The sequence below is a fragment of the Arvicanthis niloticus genome, chromosome 8 (assembly GCF_011762505.2).
Source record: "Arvicanthis niloticus isolate mArvNil1 chromosome 8, mArvNil1.pat.X, whole genome shotgun sequence".
Taxonomy (NCBI): Eukaryota; Metazoa; Chordata; class Mammalia; order Rodentia; family Muridae; genus Arvicanthis; species Arvicanthis niloticus.
In genome coordinates this window covers 43,289,647-43,306,851 of record NC_047665.1, presented here as the reverse complement: position 1 = coordinate 43,306,851, position 17,205 = coordinate 43,289,647, and the positions used below count along the sequence as shown (strand labels likewise).

At 40.2% G+C, this 17,205-nt stretch overlaps 1 protein-coding gene across 3 annotated transcripts in view; it reads right to left on the bottom strand.

The window, feature by feature from the left end:
* Pou6f2 (POU class 6 homeobox 2) overlaps positions 1-17,205 on the bottom strand; it is a 489,703-nt gene that overhangs the window by 114,977 nt on the left and 357,521 nt on the right. For all 3 annotated transcript variants that reach the window (XM_034509572.2, XM_034509573.2, XM_076939335.1), the window contains one exon: positions 3,401-3,813. In XM_034509572.2, coding sequence (XP_034365463.1) covers positions 3,401-3,813 — 413 coding nt within the window. The remainder of the gene's footprint in view (positions 1-3,400; positions 3,814-17,205) is intronic.

Below are 17,205 nucleotides of genomic sequence, written 5' to 3'. Positions count from 1 at the left end.
CAGAAATTCATTTTGCACCTGCGCCTGCACCTGCATCTGCACACCTGCATCTGCAGCAGCACCTACACCTACACTGCACCTGCCTGTGTGCCATGACTGCCTAGCTCCTGAGGACCTGTGCACTTTCTTCTTCTGTTTAGAATTTCTCTCTTCAGCCTCCAGGGATTGAAGTTGTGGGCAGGTTTTGAGTCTCAGTAAAGAATCTAAACACAGCTAGGCAGGGTTCAGCTCCTGCTATCCACTCTAGACCCGCCCCGAGTGATCAAAATTAATGAACATAGTTTCTCTCTTACCCAAGCTGTTCTAAAGGGGTAACACTTAAGAGTCTTCTCTGCTTTGAAACAACAATCTGGTTTTGTAAATGCAATCCATTTCACGGAATTGAGTAAAAACATGAAATAAAATTATGCTGCAATTTTAAAGAAACACCTGACAGGAGCTATTTGGAGACTTTTTGTCTAGTGTTGGTACCTGCCAGCACTACTCATCTTTTTCTTCATCTTTGAGAAATGACGTCACCCAAATATATCTTCACAGCCTGCTTTCATTTGGGATTTTTTCTTAAGATATCTATACAGCACTATAAATAATTGTTATCCTTCAAAAACTTTTTGAACCAAATATAAAACAAAAAAGGATTCTGATGTACTGGCTTTTCCTAATAATCTGTGTTGCAGTTCTAAAAGGCTGTCTCTGAATGATGTAAAAAGATAAAGCCCACATGAAAATGGAGAATCGTAAAAATGAAATTTAAGTTCTCACATACAAATTTAGTTGATCTTTATTCCCTGAATAATTTTCAGACAAAACACTTCATTTTGCCTCATAAAGATCATTAACTCCAAGAATTAAATGTCTGTGAAGAGCTCTTAAATAGGTTGTTTTTGTTGTTGTTGTTGTTTTAAGTTTAAACCTTCCATGTTCCACAAGCTCAAAAGCACTGCAGCGAGTGTTGGGGGGAAAGTTGAGACCGTGAAATTGTCCCTTTCCCTTACATGTGCCTACCTACAGTAAGTGAACAGTGCTTTCTGCTTTCTGCTTGTTGGCATAGACTTACTTATTTGAGTTTAATTCTGCATCTATCCAAAAATGATTTCAAACTTTGAACAGGGTACACCTTTGGTGGTCACCCGTTCAGGTCTTTGGGTATTAATGTTATCTCTACTCTCTGTGTAAATACCACAAATATATTAAGTTTAGAAGCAAAACTCCCAATGTTGAAAAATTAGAATATTTTATTAGGACCATGAAGAAACAAAGTATGGCTTTGTTTAAGCATTTCTTCATTGAGAAAGTGTGACAAAGTGAAGTAGCTTGGGATTTCTGTGGAAGTTCCTTGGAGGAATTTTTAGGCGTGGTCAGTGTTCAGTGAAGACTGATGTCTGCATAGTTCCAAGCTAGCTTTCACTAACTGGGAAACAACTCCAGATTATAATCAACAACTTGGGCAGATGCAAGTCAGGCTGTCTATCAAGGCAGGGTGAACTTTTTGGTAATTTAACCTATTTTGGTGTCTTGGTGGGGGCAGTGTAGAAACGTTTAACCACATATTGTCATGGTTTGGATCTGAACCATCTCCCACAGGTTTTGTTTGAAGCTTACTTCGCAGTAGGTGGGGCTGTCTGGGGAGGATGTAGAACATGTAGAATATTCTGCCTGTCTGGCAGACATCCAGCCCTGAGGATAAAATTTCTCGTTCCTGCTTCAGGTTTTGTTTCTTGTTTCACTATTGTGAACAGGCTCTGCTTCACACTGTTGTTAGGAACCAACCCACTCCCCAATGCCCTCTTGGCTATGATGGACTGCAACTCTCCAAAACTGTGAGTCAAAATAAAACAAGTTGTTTCTCTCAGTCACTGTGTGCTTACAGAGTATGAAAGTCACTGAGTCACTTGGTATATAGGCACAGCTACTTTATCTCTTCTTAGAAAGCATTAATCTCTTTCTGGAATGACACAGATGCAATTTAGATACTGACACAATGCTGGGATGCTTGATTGGTGCATTTGGTTATATTTACTCTCCTATCAGATGTCAGGTGTCCGAGAAAGACATTTTTTAGCTTGTGTTCATTTTGGTATCATGTCAAAATTGTTAGGTTGTCTTGCCTTGTAGAATATATATATATATATATATATATATATATATATATATATATATATTTTAGCTTTGTCTTAGGCATGTGCTCAGGGTAAAAGTTACCTTTAACCACTTGTCCAGTAATCAAATGTTGGTACATTAAAAACTTTGGATCACTTTTAGAAAGCAAGTTCAGGGAGACAAAGCAATGGACAGGACGTAGAATCGATTCTAAGACCAAGTTCCTAACCTACCTGCCTTTTATCCATGTGCTCCTTGGTTTGATCTTGTGTCTTTTCCTGTTTAGCAGCCACGAAAGTCATCACTAGTGTCATCCTTGTGTTGGGGAGCCTGGATCAAGGCTCACCTCTAAGGAAGCTGGGGTGCTAATCAGTATTCGAAGTGAGTGCATAAACTGCTTAGTTGGTTAGCATGGTGCCTAGGGATACTCTGAGCCATTTTCAGTCTCACTGAGAAAAGTGTCTCATGTGATTCGGAAAACAAGAGGCTCTATACCTCCTGTGCTGGCACCCCGGTCATTCTGTTTGAAGCTAATCTGTTCTAAAGGATGTCATTAGGAAGTTAAAGTTATATATTTCTGAATGTTTCTCTTCATTCCTCTAAATGATAGTAGACTAAAGATAAGCTTTCATTATTAGCCTAAAGTACCTATTTTTTATTTCTTCAGTCTCACAGTAATAAAGTAAATATATAGCTGCTTTATCCTGTATCAAGATGCATATTTTTTGAGGCTGTGGCATGAATTTAGGATACTTGTTAGTCTGTGGAGTAATGGATAGAATATGGGACACAAGACTGGGGCTAAATTTCTTTGCCTTCCTAACCCCAGAGAGTTTTTAGAAAAATAAAAACAAAAGAGCAGAAAGTACTGAAGGTAAGACACTGTTGTATTCATAATATAGAGAAATAACCACCAAGCCTCGTGGACAGTAGATGCAGTTCTCCACGGGGCTACAAAACTGTGCTAGTAATAATTTTAATTGGATGCTATCTTTGCTGCCTTCAAAAAGTATCATAAAATGGAGTTATTACAGGCTACAAGTGCACTTACAGTGCTGTCCTCTCACCGAAAGAAAGACATAACATTTATCCTTCGGAGGGCAGCATCAATGGGCTTCTATTTGTTTCGTTTACATGCATCCCCAGCTGCCTGCCATTTACTTCCTCTTCTCTAAGTCCAGGAGATCAATTTGAATTGGACACTGCAGAACAGGATGCTATGTCTTGCTGGCCTTCTGCCTGTGGGGACTGTACAACACCATGGGAAAGTCCACATTCTCTAGGAGGATGGAAAGCATACCTGTAGAGGGTTAGGCGGTGTGAGCGGTGACGGAAGGCTATGTCCTGGAGATGGGCTGGGTTTCTGAGGGGGGCTTGAGCTCTGCTGGGTTGGAGATGGCTGGTTCTGGTTCTGGGGGTGCGAGTGAGGTTGGTGCTGTTGAGGCTGAGTGGCCTGCTGCAGCTGAGCAGGGGAAGCCTGCAACTGCTGGGAGGCAGGTGGTGGCTGGTGAGGCGGGGTGGGCTGGGACTGCGGCTGCTGAGACTGTGGGGGCGCCTGTGAGGCTGGCTGTGGGTGCTGGCTGGTTGGTGGAGGAGGTGGCTGCTGCTGCTGCTGCTGCTGCTGCTGTTGCTGTTGCTGTTGCTGTTGCTGCTGCTGCTGCTGGAGCTGGAGTTGCTGGAGCTGTTGCAGCTGAGAGTTCAGGGATGAGGTAGCTGCAGGAAGACAGGAAGGAAGGATGGCGTGAAACAGAGCAGTTACAGTGTGTCTGTCCTGTGCACACTGACAAAGGTCCACCTTACAGAGTGTTGCCCTCTCTCCTTGAAGCTCCTTGGCATAGCAGAGGACTGTAGGACTCTGGGAGAAACAAAATCATTTCTTGTGAAAAGTTTTACAACTTCGGACCAGCGTGTAACGCAGCAGATATTCTCTCAAAGCTCTGAGCATTGCTTAAAAGCACTGCATTAAAGAGATGCACTAAGGATGGAGACGGGTTTTAAGCATTTTCTCCTGCTTTCTCTTCTTTTCCATCTGCAAAATATACTCATGCTTTCAAGATTTGATTTAGATTTCCAAAGTTCAACCCGCTTAATTTTTTTGGTAAATGCTTGACTGGAGTTACGAACAGAACACTAAATTGTTAGCAATCTTCTTTCCATCCACTATCAGAGCCATTAGCGGCATCACTTTCACTGTTACTTCAGACCTCCACCCATTTGCTCAGACATCCTGGTTTAACGGTGTTCTGCTTTAAAGCAAGTACAGACTTCTCAGGTTTTTTTTTTTTTTTTTTTTTTTAAAAGAACTCTGTATGATTCAATTATTTTTGTTTGCTGATCAAAGATTTTCCCCATCAACTAATTAATTTATTCATTTTGTATCTTGACACAGTCCCCCCATCCCTCCCTTTACTTCACCTCTGAGAAGGGGGAGGTCCCTCCAGGTAACAACCCTCCCTGGTACCTCAAGTCTCTGCAGGACTAGTCATCCTCTCCCACTGAGGCCTGACAAGGCAGTTCAGTTAGGGGAACAGGATTCACAAGCAGGCAACAGAGACAGGGTAAGACTCCCCCTCCAGTTGTTGTGAGACCCACAAGAAGATAAGCAGCGTATCTGCTATATATGGGGGGTGGGCTAGGTCCAGTCCTTGTATGCTCTTTGATTGGTGGTGGTTCAGTCTCTGAGAGCTCCAAAGTATAGGGACAAAAATGGATCAGAGACTAATGGTGTGGCCAATCAATGACTGGCCCAACCTGAGCTCCATTCCATGGGCAAGAACCAAGCCCAGACACTATTAATGATACTCTGTAATGCTTGCAGACAGGAGCCTAGCATAGCTGTCCTCTGTGAGGCTCCACCCTGCAGCTGACAGAAATATATGCAGAGACCCAAGGTTAAATATTAAATGGAACTCAGGGAGTCTTATGGAAGAGTTGGGGGAAGGATTGAGGGACCTGGAGGAGGCAGAATTCCACAAGAAGACCAACAGAATCAACTAACCTGGACTGTTAGGGGCTCCCAGAGACTGAACCACCAATCAGACAAAGTTCTTTGACTGAAAGGCTTGTGGTTGGTAGCTGTGAATTGGTTTAGATGCTTCAGCATCTCAAAGAGCTAAGAGAATAAATTAATTCTTTAAGGTTTTCTTGACTTGTGTGTCTGTGGAAAGTTTTCTCTGCACTGAACAAGCAACATCGCCTCTCAGATGTTCATTAGCTAAGGCAATCTCAGTTTATAAATCTAGAAAAATACCTAATTTGAACTGTTATATAATACACATGCCTTCATACAACAGTTATACCTGAAAATGCATGCATAGTGAGTGTAGCCAGCAGGAACATTAACTCATGTCTGCTTTTGTAAAGAATCATTTTATAAGAGACATTGAATGCTACATAGATAATGGTAGGGTGCCAGATAGAATGTAGGATTTGAGGAGACAGAGTTTTACCTTATAGAAGCTTACAGTGTTTTTAAGGACATAATATTAATCTATAAAAAAAAAAAAAGCCATTTTGACGTAGTTTTTACAGGATCCCAGCAGAAGTATAAGCTAGATTCATAACTGTTAATTAGTTAGATGATACATGGTGTAAACCTGACAAAAGAAAGCTAGATCAGCTTGAGGGGTGAGGGCAAGCACCATGGTGAATGTGGTCCTGTGTGGGACATGAACCTGCCACCAGAGAAATGGGCATAGAACTGGTAAAATGGAACATATTCAAACCTGGAAATCTCAAAACTTGAGATTTAGCATCTCATCCTGAGACTAGCAGGAGTGGAACTATATCCCTCCCTGCTTGTATGCCTGCCTTGGAGCATATAACCAAAGCGACCCCAACCAGGTGGTCACAGGTAATCATGTGGTCCAGCACCTGGAACACCTCCTTATGCTAATGAGGCATCTCAGTACCTTAGCTTTCAGCCAGTGTGCTTCTTCCATCCTGGATATTCTCACCCCAAAATTATATAATTCTTGGTTCACCATGAAAAAGGTATATGTATCGAAGCCCATCCTGAATACAGAACTATACACAAGCTCAGAGAGCTCAGAGAGCTGCTTCATTAAAGGTTGTTGAAGAGGACCTTCACCCAAAAGAGCCATAACACTAAGATCCTTGGAGAAGGCCTTCTCTCTCCTCACCCCCTGGTACTTGATTCTGCCCATTCCAGACTCTGCTTCATCCATCTAGCCTGGTATGCAGCAGCATCTGGAAGCCCCAAGAAGGAGAAAGTAGAGAACACAGAACCACATTTGTTCAAAACACGACTTTACAACTTTACCCTCCTGGTGTAGTAGCATCTGACCCTTTGGAGGAAAGAGGCAGACTATGGAACACACTTGTTCTAGACTTCACCTAGTCCTTTCTGAGCTGGTGTCAGAAAGGCAAACCCAGAACTACATGGGACTATAGAAAGAAGGTTTCAGAGAAGGAAGTGAAGAGAGAGAACATCTAGCTGGAGAAACACCCAGAAATCATATGACTTGAGTGACAATTAGAGGGGCAGTTTTGAGACTGACTGGCTGAAATGAAGAGTCAAGGAAGTTCTGAGTCACCTAAACTTCAGAGACATGAAGATGATCCTCACAATTAGCCTTGGCATATATTAGATATCAGATAACAATACTTGTTTTCTCAAGGAGGATGAGGCTGCACAGGTGGGTTATCCTCTGTGCCCCAGGCCTTGTATGATTCATCAGTGACTCCGTCATCATTCTCATTACAAAATGTTGAAAGCCTATTTTATTTTCCTCTCATTCTTTTTAATCATACAAAATCACATTTGATTGAAAAAATCAAGAATCCCAAATCAATTCTGACCCTCACGATCTCTTACATTCTGGGATTCCTGGAAAAGTGGTGTTTGGCATCTTTTGTGGTGCCGTTACAGACACTGGAATCTAATCGCACTTTGTCTCCTGCCCTACTCAAACCAGGTGTGTCTAGGCTTCTTTCAAGTGTAGCATATAACAGTACTTATTCTCATGGCTGCATTCAATACCACACGGTTTCATTTGGATTAGAAAAGCATTAATCTAAATCACCATTTAGAAACTGGAAAGACTTCAGAATATTGGCAGATAGGTATCGGCAGACAAGTGCAACAGACCCTAACCTACTAATGAGACAGGGTCCCAGATGTGTCTTCAGTGCATTGTGTTCATGTGCTCACATTACTCAGATATTTTTCCTCTAATAGCAGCTTGACTTCGAAGGCACAATCCTAAGCAAAACCCCACTGCATCTGATTTGTATCTGAAGCATCACAGTAATGGGAAGTCAGATGTGGTCATATATGTGGTGGGTACAAAGTAGGAAGAAATATGTAAGAATGTATGTAACCTTGGTCTAATAAATGTCAAAATCAACTACCTGATGATATGAGCTACAGAAACACGAAATCTCATATTATAAAACAAAGTGAAATATGGACAGAAAGTAAAAAATAAGAAAACTGAGAAAGGTCAAAGACATAGATGACTACACAAATGATGTTCACAGATCATCATGGTGCACTTGGGGGGGACAAAACTTATCCCAGACATGTAATATCCAAGATTTTACTATCTTCTGGTACTTATTTTCTACAGCTTGTTACAATACACTTGACAGGGCTAATAGTAAATACGACGTTTAGGCTAGGAAAGAACACATATATAAAAACATACCTTAAGATTTTGAAAAGGAAAAGAAAAACAAAATTCTCTCAAACACTCAACTTCCTAGAGAAGAGAGGTCTGTAAAAAAAATGACTTGAAACTTTCAAAATAAATAATTTAATATGACCAAAGAGTAGCCAGGAATCCTGAAGTTTGCTATTTATTCAGTTTCTACAATTCAACTATGTATTAAAAACAATTCCTCATTTTGAATGTTAAGGTTTCCATAGTGAACCCTACACTTGAATAGGACCACACAGCCTGAGTGATCAGCAGCACTGCACAGGATGAGATCTATGTGAGATCAGTTCCGAAAGCCCAGAGTAGAAAGTGAAAGAGTCCATAGTTGTCCTTCATGTTCTTTGGGATTGGTTTAGTTTCCAGCACTTCTGTGGATACTCAAATTCATGAGATCTCATATCTCCTATTTACAACAACTGTATATAACCTATGCAAAACTCCCACATATGTTAAAAAGCCTCTGTATTACTTATATTATAATAGCATGGTATGATTACTGTATTGCTAATTGTTACACTCTTTTGTCTAGAGAATCAAGATAATAGAGAAATCTATACACATTTATTGCAGATGGAATTAAAAGTACTTCTGATCAATACTTCATTGAATGTTCAGATTTAGGACACAGGCCGATTGTCCCTGTACTTTAAATAATCGTTGATATCCCAGAGAAATGAAAACATGCCCTATTCTGAATACCACCATCATTTAGCCTATGTGGTATGGTCTTTCTTGCCTTAAAGAAAGCCTTCTCAATTGTCCCCATTTTTTTTTTTTTTTTTTTGGTTCCCAAGATCCTCTGAGAGAAAAGCATACAATTAAAGAGTGAGAGCTAGGATCCACATATCAGAGAAAATATGCCATACTTCTATTTCTGAGTGGGTTTACTTACATCAGTATATTTATATTTCAGTTTTATTCATTTTTCTTGAAACTTTTATAATTTATTTTTTCTTTGTAACTGAATAAAATGTCATTGTTTATTAGTACATTTTCATTATCTGCTTGTCAGTTGATGGAGATCTGAGCTGGTTCCATTTTCTAGCTATTATGAAGAGGACTGTGGTGTACATGGAAGTAGAGGTGTCTATGTAGTAGGGTACAGATTCCTTAGGGTGTATGGTGGTTTGAATATATTTGGCCCATGGGAAGTGGCACTATTAGGAGGAGTGGCCTTGTTGGAGGAAGTGTGTTACTGTGTAGATGGGCTTTGAGGACTCCAGTGCTCAAGCTTCACCCAGTGTAGAGAATTGCCTCCTGGCTGCCTTTGAATCAAGATGTAGAACTCTCAGCTTTTACTCCAGCACTATGCCTACCTGGATGCTGCCATGCTTCCCACCACAATGATAATGAATTGAACTTCTGAAACCATAAACCAGTCCCAATTAAATATTTTACTTTTTAAGAGTTGCCTTGACCATGGTGTCTCTTCACAGCTTAAATAAACTTAGCTAAAACAGGATGTATGTGAGGACATCTTCTTGATTAATAATTGCTATGCAGGCTATGTCATCCCTTGACAGGTCATCTTGGGTGGTATAAGAAAGGAAGCTGAGTAGGCCATGGGGAACAAGCAAATAATCAGCATTCTTCCATGGTTCCTACCTTGGCTTTCCTCAGTGAACCCTCAATGAATGCTGTGATCCGTAGGTGTAAGCCAAAATAAGCCCCTCTCTCCCCAAGATGCTTTTGGTCATAGTGTTTAGCACAGCTACAGAAATGAAACTAATACAAACAGTAGACTGAATCACAAGAAATTATCAAATAAGTGAACGAAAGATCTAGGCCATTGAAGGTGCCATTAGGAAAGGTACCATAGTGCGGGCTGAATTGTCACATAATCATTGGGTATCATAGATAAAACATTAAGTTACTCCTTCCTTGATTGTTCAGATGGTTGTAGAGAGGAGAACCACAAGCCCTCTTGGTAGTTTCAGGTATGATTTTGATGCTCAGACTGAGCATTCTAGGTCAGTTAGGTCAGTTGTACCTCTTCTAAGAATACCTTCTAAAGTCAGGTTCCTGACTGAGGATGGATATTTTCCATATGTGGCAGACATTAATGACAGTGTGAACTCTTAGCATTGAACTTGTTGATACTAATAAACATAGAATTAATTGGTTAGCTTTGGTTTCTGAAATGTCCAGGAAGACTTATATTATAAAGGGAAAAGCCATCCATGATCTTGGTATTATTGAAAATAAATCAGAAAAATCCCAGGTATGTCAAACTTTCTGACATTGAGAAATAGAAGTATTATCTACAAAGTTAACATTTGAGAATCTCCTCAACCCAGTTATAGAAAAAGAAAGAAGAGAAGGAAGAGAAAAAGAAGAAGAAATCACACATAGAAAAAAATAAGATTATGATTTTCTGTTGGGATGTATTCTTAGCTTCCTGGGCTGCAGGTTAGACATGCCTGCTAATGATGGGTCTGAAGTTTCTTGTGAGACACAGCCATAAGATTGCGACTTCCCTGTTTACACACTTTTCTATCTGTTCTCAGGACACAGACACAGAACCTTAGGACAGGACTTGACTGTAAAAGCCTGGTAGAACCAAAATACTCAGATGAGTAGTATCTGAACACCGAGAACGAGATATGCTCAATTAGAAGCAAAGTCAACAAATGCAGGACAGACTAGAGAAATGAAAGGGCTAGAAACTATCCAACAACAAGGTGGAAGGTTAATATTGTCCACTTGACAGGATCTAGGATAAGCCTCACCGAACGCCTGGGAGAGATTATTTCTATTAGATTAGCTTCTGAGGAATTTTCTTGGTTACATTTCTGGATGCGAGAAGACCTACCCAGAATGTGGCCCCATATGGAGCTTCCTCCAGGAGTGGGGCAGTTTTTGCCTATTTGTCTTTGAGTCTTGTTGGTGAGCCTATCTACCCGGTTCCCAAATTTGTTTATACTTTTGTTCCCACAGTCACTGCTGCCACCAGTGTTGTTACCACATTCTTTTGCTGACATCTTAACTCAGGTCTTTTGCCTTCAACATAGACTGAAGACCAGTGACTCTCCAGGAATTCTCCAGGCCATCAGATGGAGGCTCTGAAACATCAAACCTTATAGCTGGAATAACTACTGACACTCAGGACAAAAACAGCACTGTGAATTGCCCAGACTACATTGTGTAAAGCAATCTAAAGAATTTCATTTAAAAATAAAAAGTCATCCTACGGGTTCTGTGTCTCTAGAGAAACCCAACAAATAAAGTATTCCGCAAGTTGTATCTGGTTTGTTCCATGTTCTGACTATTCTACTGACCTCTGGCTATAATCTATGAGTTGTCTGTTTCCCCTTATCTCTCTGCTTAAATTCTTGGCTACTTGTGGATATTTGGGTGTCAGTACTAAATTTCTCTCTCTGTCTCTCTCTGTGTCTCTGTCTCTGTCTCTGTCTCTCTCTCTGTGTGTGTATGTATGTATGTTTCTGTCTCTGTCTCTCTCAAACAAGCAGACAAAACAAAGAAAATGTGGTATAGCTGGACATCTATGTTGAATAGCAAGCTATTGCTTGTTAACAGTTAGTCTCTTCTATTAAGAACAGTGCTGAAATCAGAGGCCATGGAGGGTCATTACTCAGCCCTCTGTGTATTGTTAGAGGGACCACAGGGCAGGAATCCTGCTGTAGTACACCTCATGACTTACTATTATTTCTTTATTTTTGCATCATTACATGCATTCACTTACTCAACAAATGTTTACAGAGTCCTTACTATGTGCTGGTTACTGTTTAATGGAGAAGACAGTGCCAAGCAAGGGCAGTCACATCCTGCTCTCAGGGGACAAGCAGTGTGATAGGTTTGTCCAGAAGTGATAGTGACATTATTTAGTGTCTGGAATAGCATATGTGTACTAATAGAACAAACACTAGACATTATGTATGCAATTAACTATTGGTTTCTGATTTGAGAAATTTATTTATATTATAAATACTTTTCTATTAAGAATAATGTACACAGAGGAAGAATACCCAAAGACAGGGAGACTATCTATGCTGAGTAGGAAGGAATCTGGTTAGTCTTTTTAAAACTGACTAAGGATCCCACCAAAAGCATGGTGAGTGATTATTTTTCAAACCTGCTCTTATCCTAATTTCCTGGACTATACCTAGTTGTATGGAGAGAAACAATGTCAAGAAAATAAAAATAAGCAACCTCGAAAATGTGGTACCTGAAAGGAGCCATCACAGTATGAATCCACTAATAATAAAACGGGCAGAAGAGGTGAATACAAACAGGACGTGGAGGGCCAGATACTACGGTCTGGAGTAGGAGGAGGCTAATTCCACTGCTAATGACTGTGGAATTTTAGTTGGAGACAATGAAAAAATTCTAGATCTAGATAATGGAAAAGATTGGACAATATTGATAAGGTTCTCAAGGCTACTGAGCTATATATATGCTTAGAGTCAATAAAAAAACTAATTTTATGTACTTCACTCTATTTACAAAAGGATGTCTTTAACACATGCCAAGGCCCAGCCTACACAGCCTGCATCTTCATCCTTTTCTCATGGCTTCAAGGTCTGGAGTCCATAGCATTGTCCCTGGGAAAGGGTTGAACTCAGGACTATTGGCTTTTATTTTTTTTACTTCAAGTCTTACTAGTGAACTTCTTTAGTCTGTTCCTTGAGAGCACTGAGAGGTCAATCTGCTTAGAGAGGAACACACTGTGCCCATTGGAGAGGCATAGGCTCTGCAAGGCCAAGAGGTATCATAATGTTCTGTCAGATTTGGTCAACATGACATAAGTTAGTGTTATCTGTTAAGATCATCAGTTGAGAAAATGCTTCCTTCAGACTGGTCTGTGGGCAAGCCTGTAGAGCATTTTCTTGTATAATGATAGATACAGGAGGGCCCAGCTTAAAGGGTCAGTGCCTCTCTACAAGGATGGTGCTAGACAGTGTAAGAAAGCAGGCTGAGGAAGCCATGAGGAGCAAGACAGTAAACAACATTCATCCATGGCCTCTGCTTCAGTTTCTGTAGGTTCCTGCCTTGGATTCTTGCTAATTTCCCTTCAAGATAACCCCCTTTATCCTCAAGTGCTTCTTGTTATGGTGTTTGTTACAATAGAAAGCTGTCAAAGTCATTCAAGTGCATATGAGTGGTTTCTGACATAAATCTGTATTTGGTGGGGGTGCAGTGAAGAAACTGCCAGAATGATCACTCCATAGTATGGGAAGTTTATTTATTTATTTATTTATTTATTTATTTATCTATTTTTATAGATTGAGAGTAAGGACAGAGGCATCTGGAAGAAAGTTCAGACAGAGAGGGGAGAGCAGGAGGGAGGGAGGGAGGGAGGGAGGGAGGGAGAGAGAGAGAGAGAGAGAGAGAGAGAGAGAGAGAGAGAGAGAGAGAGAGAGAGAGAGAGAAAGATGCTGTCCAGGAGATAACATGGTCAGGGCTCTCTGTGAGAGAGGGGAGAGGGCAGGGGATAAAGAATAGAGACAACATAGTAGCTGGGTTATAAGAAGGGTGAGTAGCTGAGGGAAGGGAAGCCCAGGAACTTAAGGAGTTTAAGGAAGAGCAGCTGAAAAGGGCTAAGATGCCAGAGTGAGTCCAAGGGAGCCTGGAGGCCAGCATGGACCTTGATATGCTGATAGGTGCCACAGGTATTTGCAAATCGGGGACCCATATATCTTTTTGTCAGAGGTAAGGGAAATGACTCTTTTTGGCAGACATGAACCTGCTTCACAAATTCCTGAAGAGTGCTGGTTGTTATCTAACTGCTGTAAATCTCCCTAGAGTCCATGTTGAACTGGGCCTATACTCAGTTTTGAGTGTGTTGGCCTGCCCTTTGTGGGGAGATGTCCATTGGACCTGACAACAGGGTTATTTTTAAGTCATGTAACTCACTAGAACAATGATTTCTGGCAACTGTGGGAAGTCTTGGCTGCTCTGCACACAGGTGGAACACAGTGTGGGCTAAAAGTAACAATGTCTTGTAGTTTAGAAAGGGCTGTCACTGAATATCATGAAGTGGCTTTCAAGATAACTTAGTTGGTAGATGCTATCAGTGCTATGTTGTGCTACATAGTTCAGACTCAGAATAATTCCATAACCTTCCCAAGCACACACATCTTACCAGTGCTCCCAGTGGTTCTGTAATAAGTTGTCAACTTTCCAAAGCTCATGAACACAACACAATTGCATGTATAGATGGAGTAAACCATTCCCTGTAAGGGTTTTCATGAAAGCCAATATTTTTTTTTCATATCTTGCTACAGATGACGTCCAATGTGGCAGCAAGAATCTACCAGAAATTTAAGATTCTTAGCCTATGAGTTAGAAATTTAGTTAGAAATTTGGAGGTTTGGTGAGCAGAATGGAGTCAAGTCACATGACTTAACTGCAGGAACCTTGAAACAAAGAAAGAGGTCTCTGAAGTCCCTTGCTGTGAAAAGAGACAGCTCTGAGTCAGAGAGCAGAGAATGGAAGCTGCCTACTTCTTGGGGCATATAATGATTGAACTGTGAATTTATAAAACTGGGATTATTTGCTTTTAGGATAGATTTATATACAGATTTTTGTCTGAATCACTGTGGGGAATTTCACCAGTGGTTTGGAACTAGAATAGGGAAAATTTACTGACTCCTGAGGAGAGAGCAATAATTGCCTACTATGAACAGGAATTGATAGATGTCTATGGCTCCAGGTAGAGAGCATAGCATATAGATAGAATAAAAGATATTAATAAACAAAAGTCTGTGGCTCCAGGTAGAGAGCATAACAGATATATGGTATATTAAAGTCTACAGGAAACTCTTTTGGTTTGTAGGCTTCACGGGAATTTTGGGTTAATTTCTTGGCATGGCAGAATTTTAAAAAAAAGCCTAAAATAAGCACATACAGTACCTTAGTTTACTTCATTTGGTTTAGATTGTTTTAATTTTCAAAATGGGTGTGATTTGAGTTTTTTGGTTGTATTAGTCTCCTGGGAGAGAGGTCAAGCTAAAGGTTTTTCTGGTTATTGTCTCAAGGATATGCTGATTTGGGAGAAAGCTTTTGTCTTTGTGTTTTTAGCAAAGGTGATTTATGTCTATATGTCTTCCATATATTAGTGTTTTCCAGAGTTATATGGATCAGATATGACAGAGGAACACCACCTGAAAATAGATTCAGGTGAATCAATCAATCAATCAATCAATCAATCAATCAAACAAACAAAAGATTCTTTGTGCCATCTTTCACATGGCATGAATTAAGACTTATGACTAGAGCAAAAATTCATCCTAACTAGTCTGAACATCCTACACAGGCTAATACAATCCATACATATATCTTGATTAGTATCTTGATGATACTAAATTTTGGTTTGAGATTTGTCTATTACAGAATATACAGCCTTGCTGAGTCTCATTGTCAGACATGCTGAACTGACCTGCTCGTAATCCTGAACTCTTAGACTTTCAGTTGGATCCCTCAGGACACAGTCGTTAGAGACTAAAACAATCGTTGGTGTGGTCTTCTTAAGGCCAACCAATGCCCTCATTTTCCTTACCCTTCCTCCTCCCTCAAAGATATATCAATGCCCATATTCAGCTAGCAGAAGTTATAAAGAGTCATCCACCCATTTCCCTGGACTTGGGGATTTAGAGGTGGTTATTCTAGCTGTATTTCTGGGGAATGTTGAAATGGTCATGATTGGAACAGGGAGGAAATAGCTAGAATTGATTGTGTAGCCATAATCTTTATAATTGATACAAAATTGATATAGAAATCTTTATAATTGATACAAAGTTGAAGCAATAATCTTATACTGGTACAGAATTTGTTTGATATGGATATAAAGTTTTCATTGGTATGAATTTCTTATTTATATAAAAGTTGGGATTAATATTATTACTCTCATATAGGCATTGTGCCTATACAACACATTTAAGAATACAAGGCTTAGACCCAATCCTTCTATAACTGCTGTTATAAACTGTTTTTAGCTGATTAAGCAATACGAGCTAAGGGCCAGACAGCAACACATGATTCTGAGCTAATTAAAAGGGTGTTTTTGAGATATTTCAATTAGAGTTGGCCAAGAGTAGTCAAGGCTTATCAGTTCAGAAATTCTTTGTATTGATAGTCTTCAAAGGTGTCAGAAGTCCACAAAACATGACATTTATGGATATTTCTTTAATAAAGATCATTTGACTAGAGACCTGTCTGCTCTTGACAGCACCTCTTTCTTGCATTCAAAGAAGAAATTGAGCATCAGTGGAGTTGCTCCAGTTGTGGTGAGACAGCCACTAGGTAAGAATTGCCTCAATTCATCTACAGACAAATTACTATCTAGAAAAAAAGACATACTATGTGGAATAGTTGACTGATAATCTCTGCCAAGACAGGGTAATCATCCCTTCAAAATTCTGTATTACAAAGGTCTATCAGAATATCCTGGGCCAGAAGGCTGAAGACTGATGCTCCAACGTTTTGAAGAATAAGGGACTGTCCAGGTGATCGGTGGTCTATAAATTGGCTAAGTATTGGAAGCTATGTTTTGTGCTTCTCATATTTTCAGGTAATATTAGTCATTCTTGGATTTCTGACAGGGTTGAAGACTCTCATAGTCAACCCAAGCTGTTTAGCATTGAGAAAGATGATATAGATTTGAGAGGATGGTTTTCAGATGGCATACAATCTAAAAACAGGACATAAGTCAGGTATAGAATTATAAGTCTTTTAAGTTAGGATAGATGGCAGAGTGTTCTATTTAATTGACAAAAATGATGGACTGGGTGTTAGGTCTATCTTGTACTTTTTAAATTACAGAATGGTAATAGTTATAGTCTGCTTATATTTGAGAGAAACGTTTCTTTCCTATTGGACAGAAAAGGGGAATGTGGCAGAACCTTCCCCTTATGAATAAAGATTTCAATCACTGGGTGAGGAGTAGGGAGGTCTTTGGGGTCAGGGAAAGGAAGAGGGGAGGCAGGAGAGAGAGATGGGTTTTGGACAGGGACAGCTTGGAGGACAATATATAAAGTGGCCACCTGAGGATTTGTATTTAATATGGTTTACAAGATTAGGATGCTAGTTTTTGCACCCAGCGATTGAGTTACCTGTAGATTCTGAACTAAGTTTGTGTGGTGTTTTCCTTCACGTGGTGACTCAACTGGGTTCCAGAGAGAAAGGTACGGTAGCAAAGCATGGGGTTGCAAGAAGTGCACACCAAAAGCACATGGGAATGTGGAAGACTGGGGTGACCCACCAGTGGGAACTAAGGGAGTCAGGTGGGAGATTTCGGAGCTTTGGGTCAGAGAATTGCTAGATGGGCGGTCACTACATGGGGCTAGGCAGTGAGATGGCGGGGGGCCAGAAAGTAGCTAGAGTTAGTATGGGATGGTGCCTTTTTTTTCTTCTTCTTCAGAATCATGGTGTTTTTTACATTTCTTGCTACAATTTGTAGATAAAT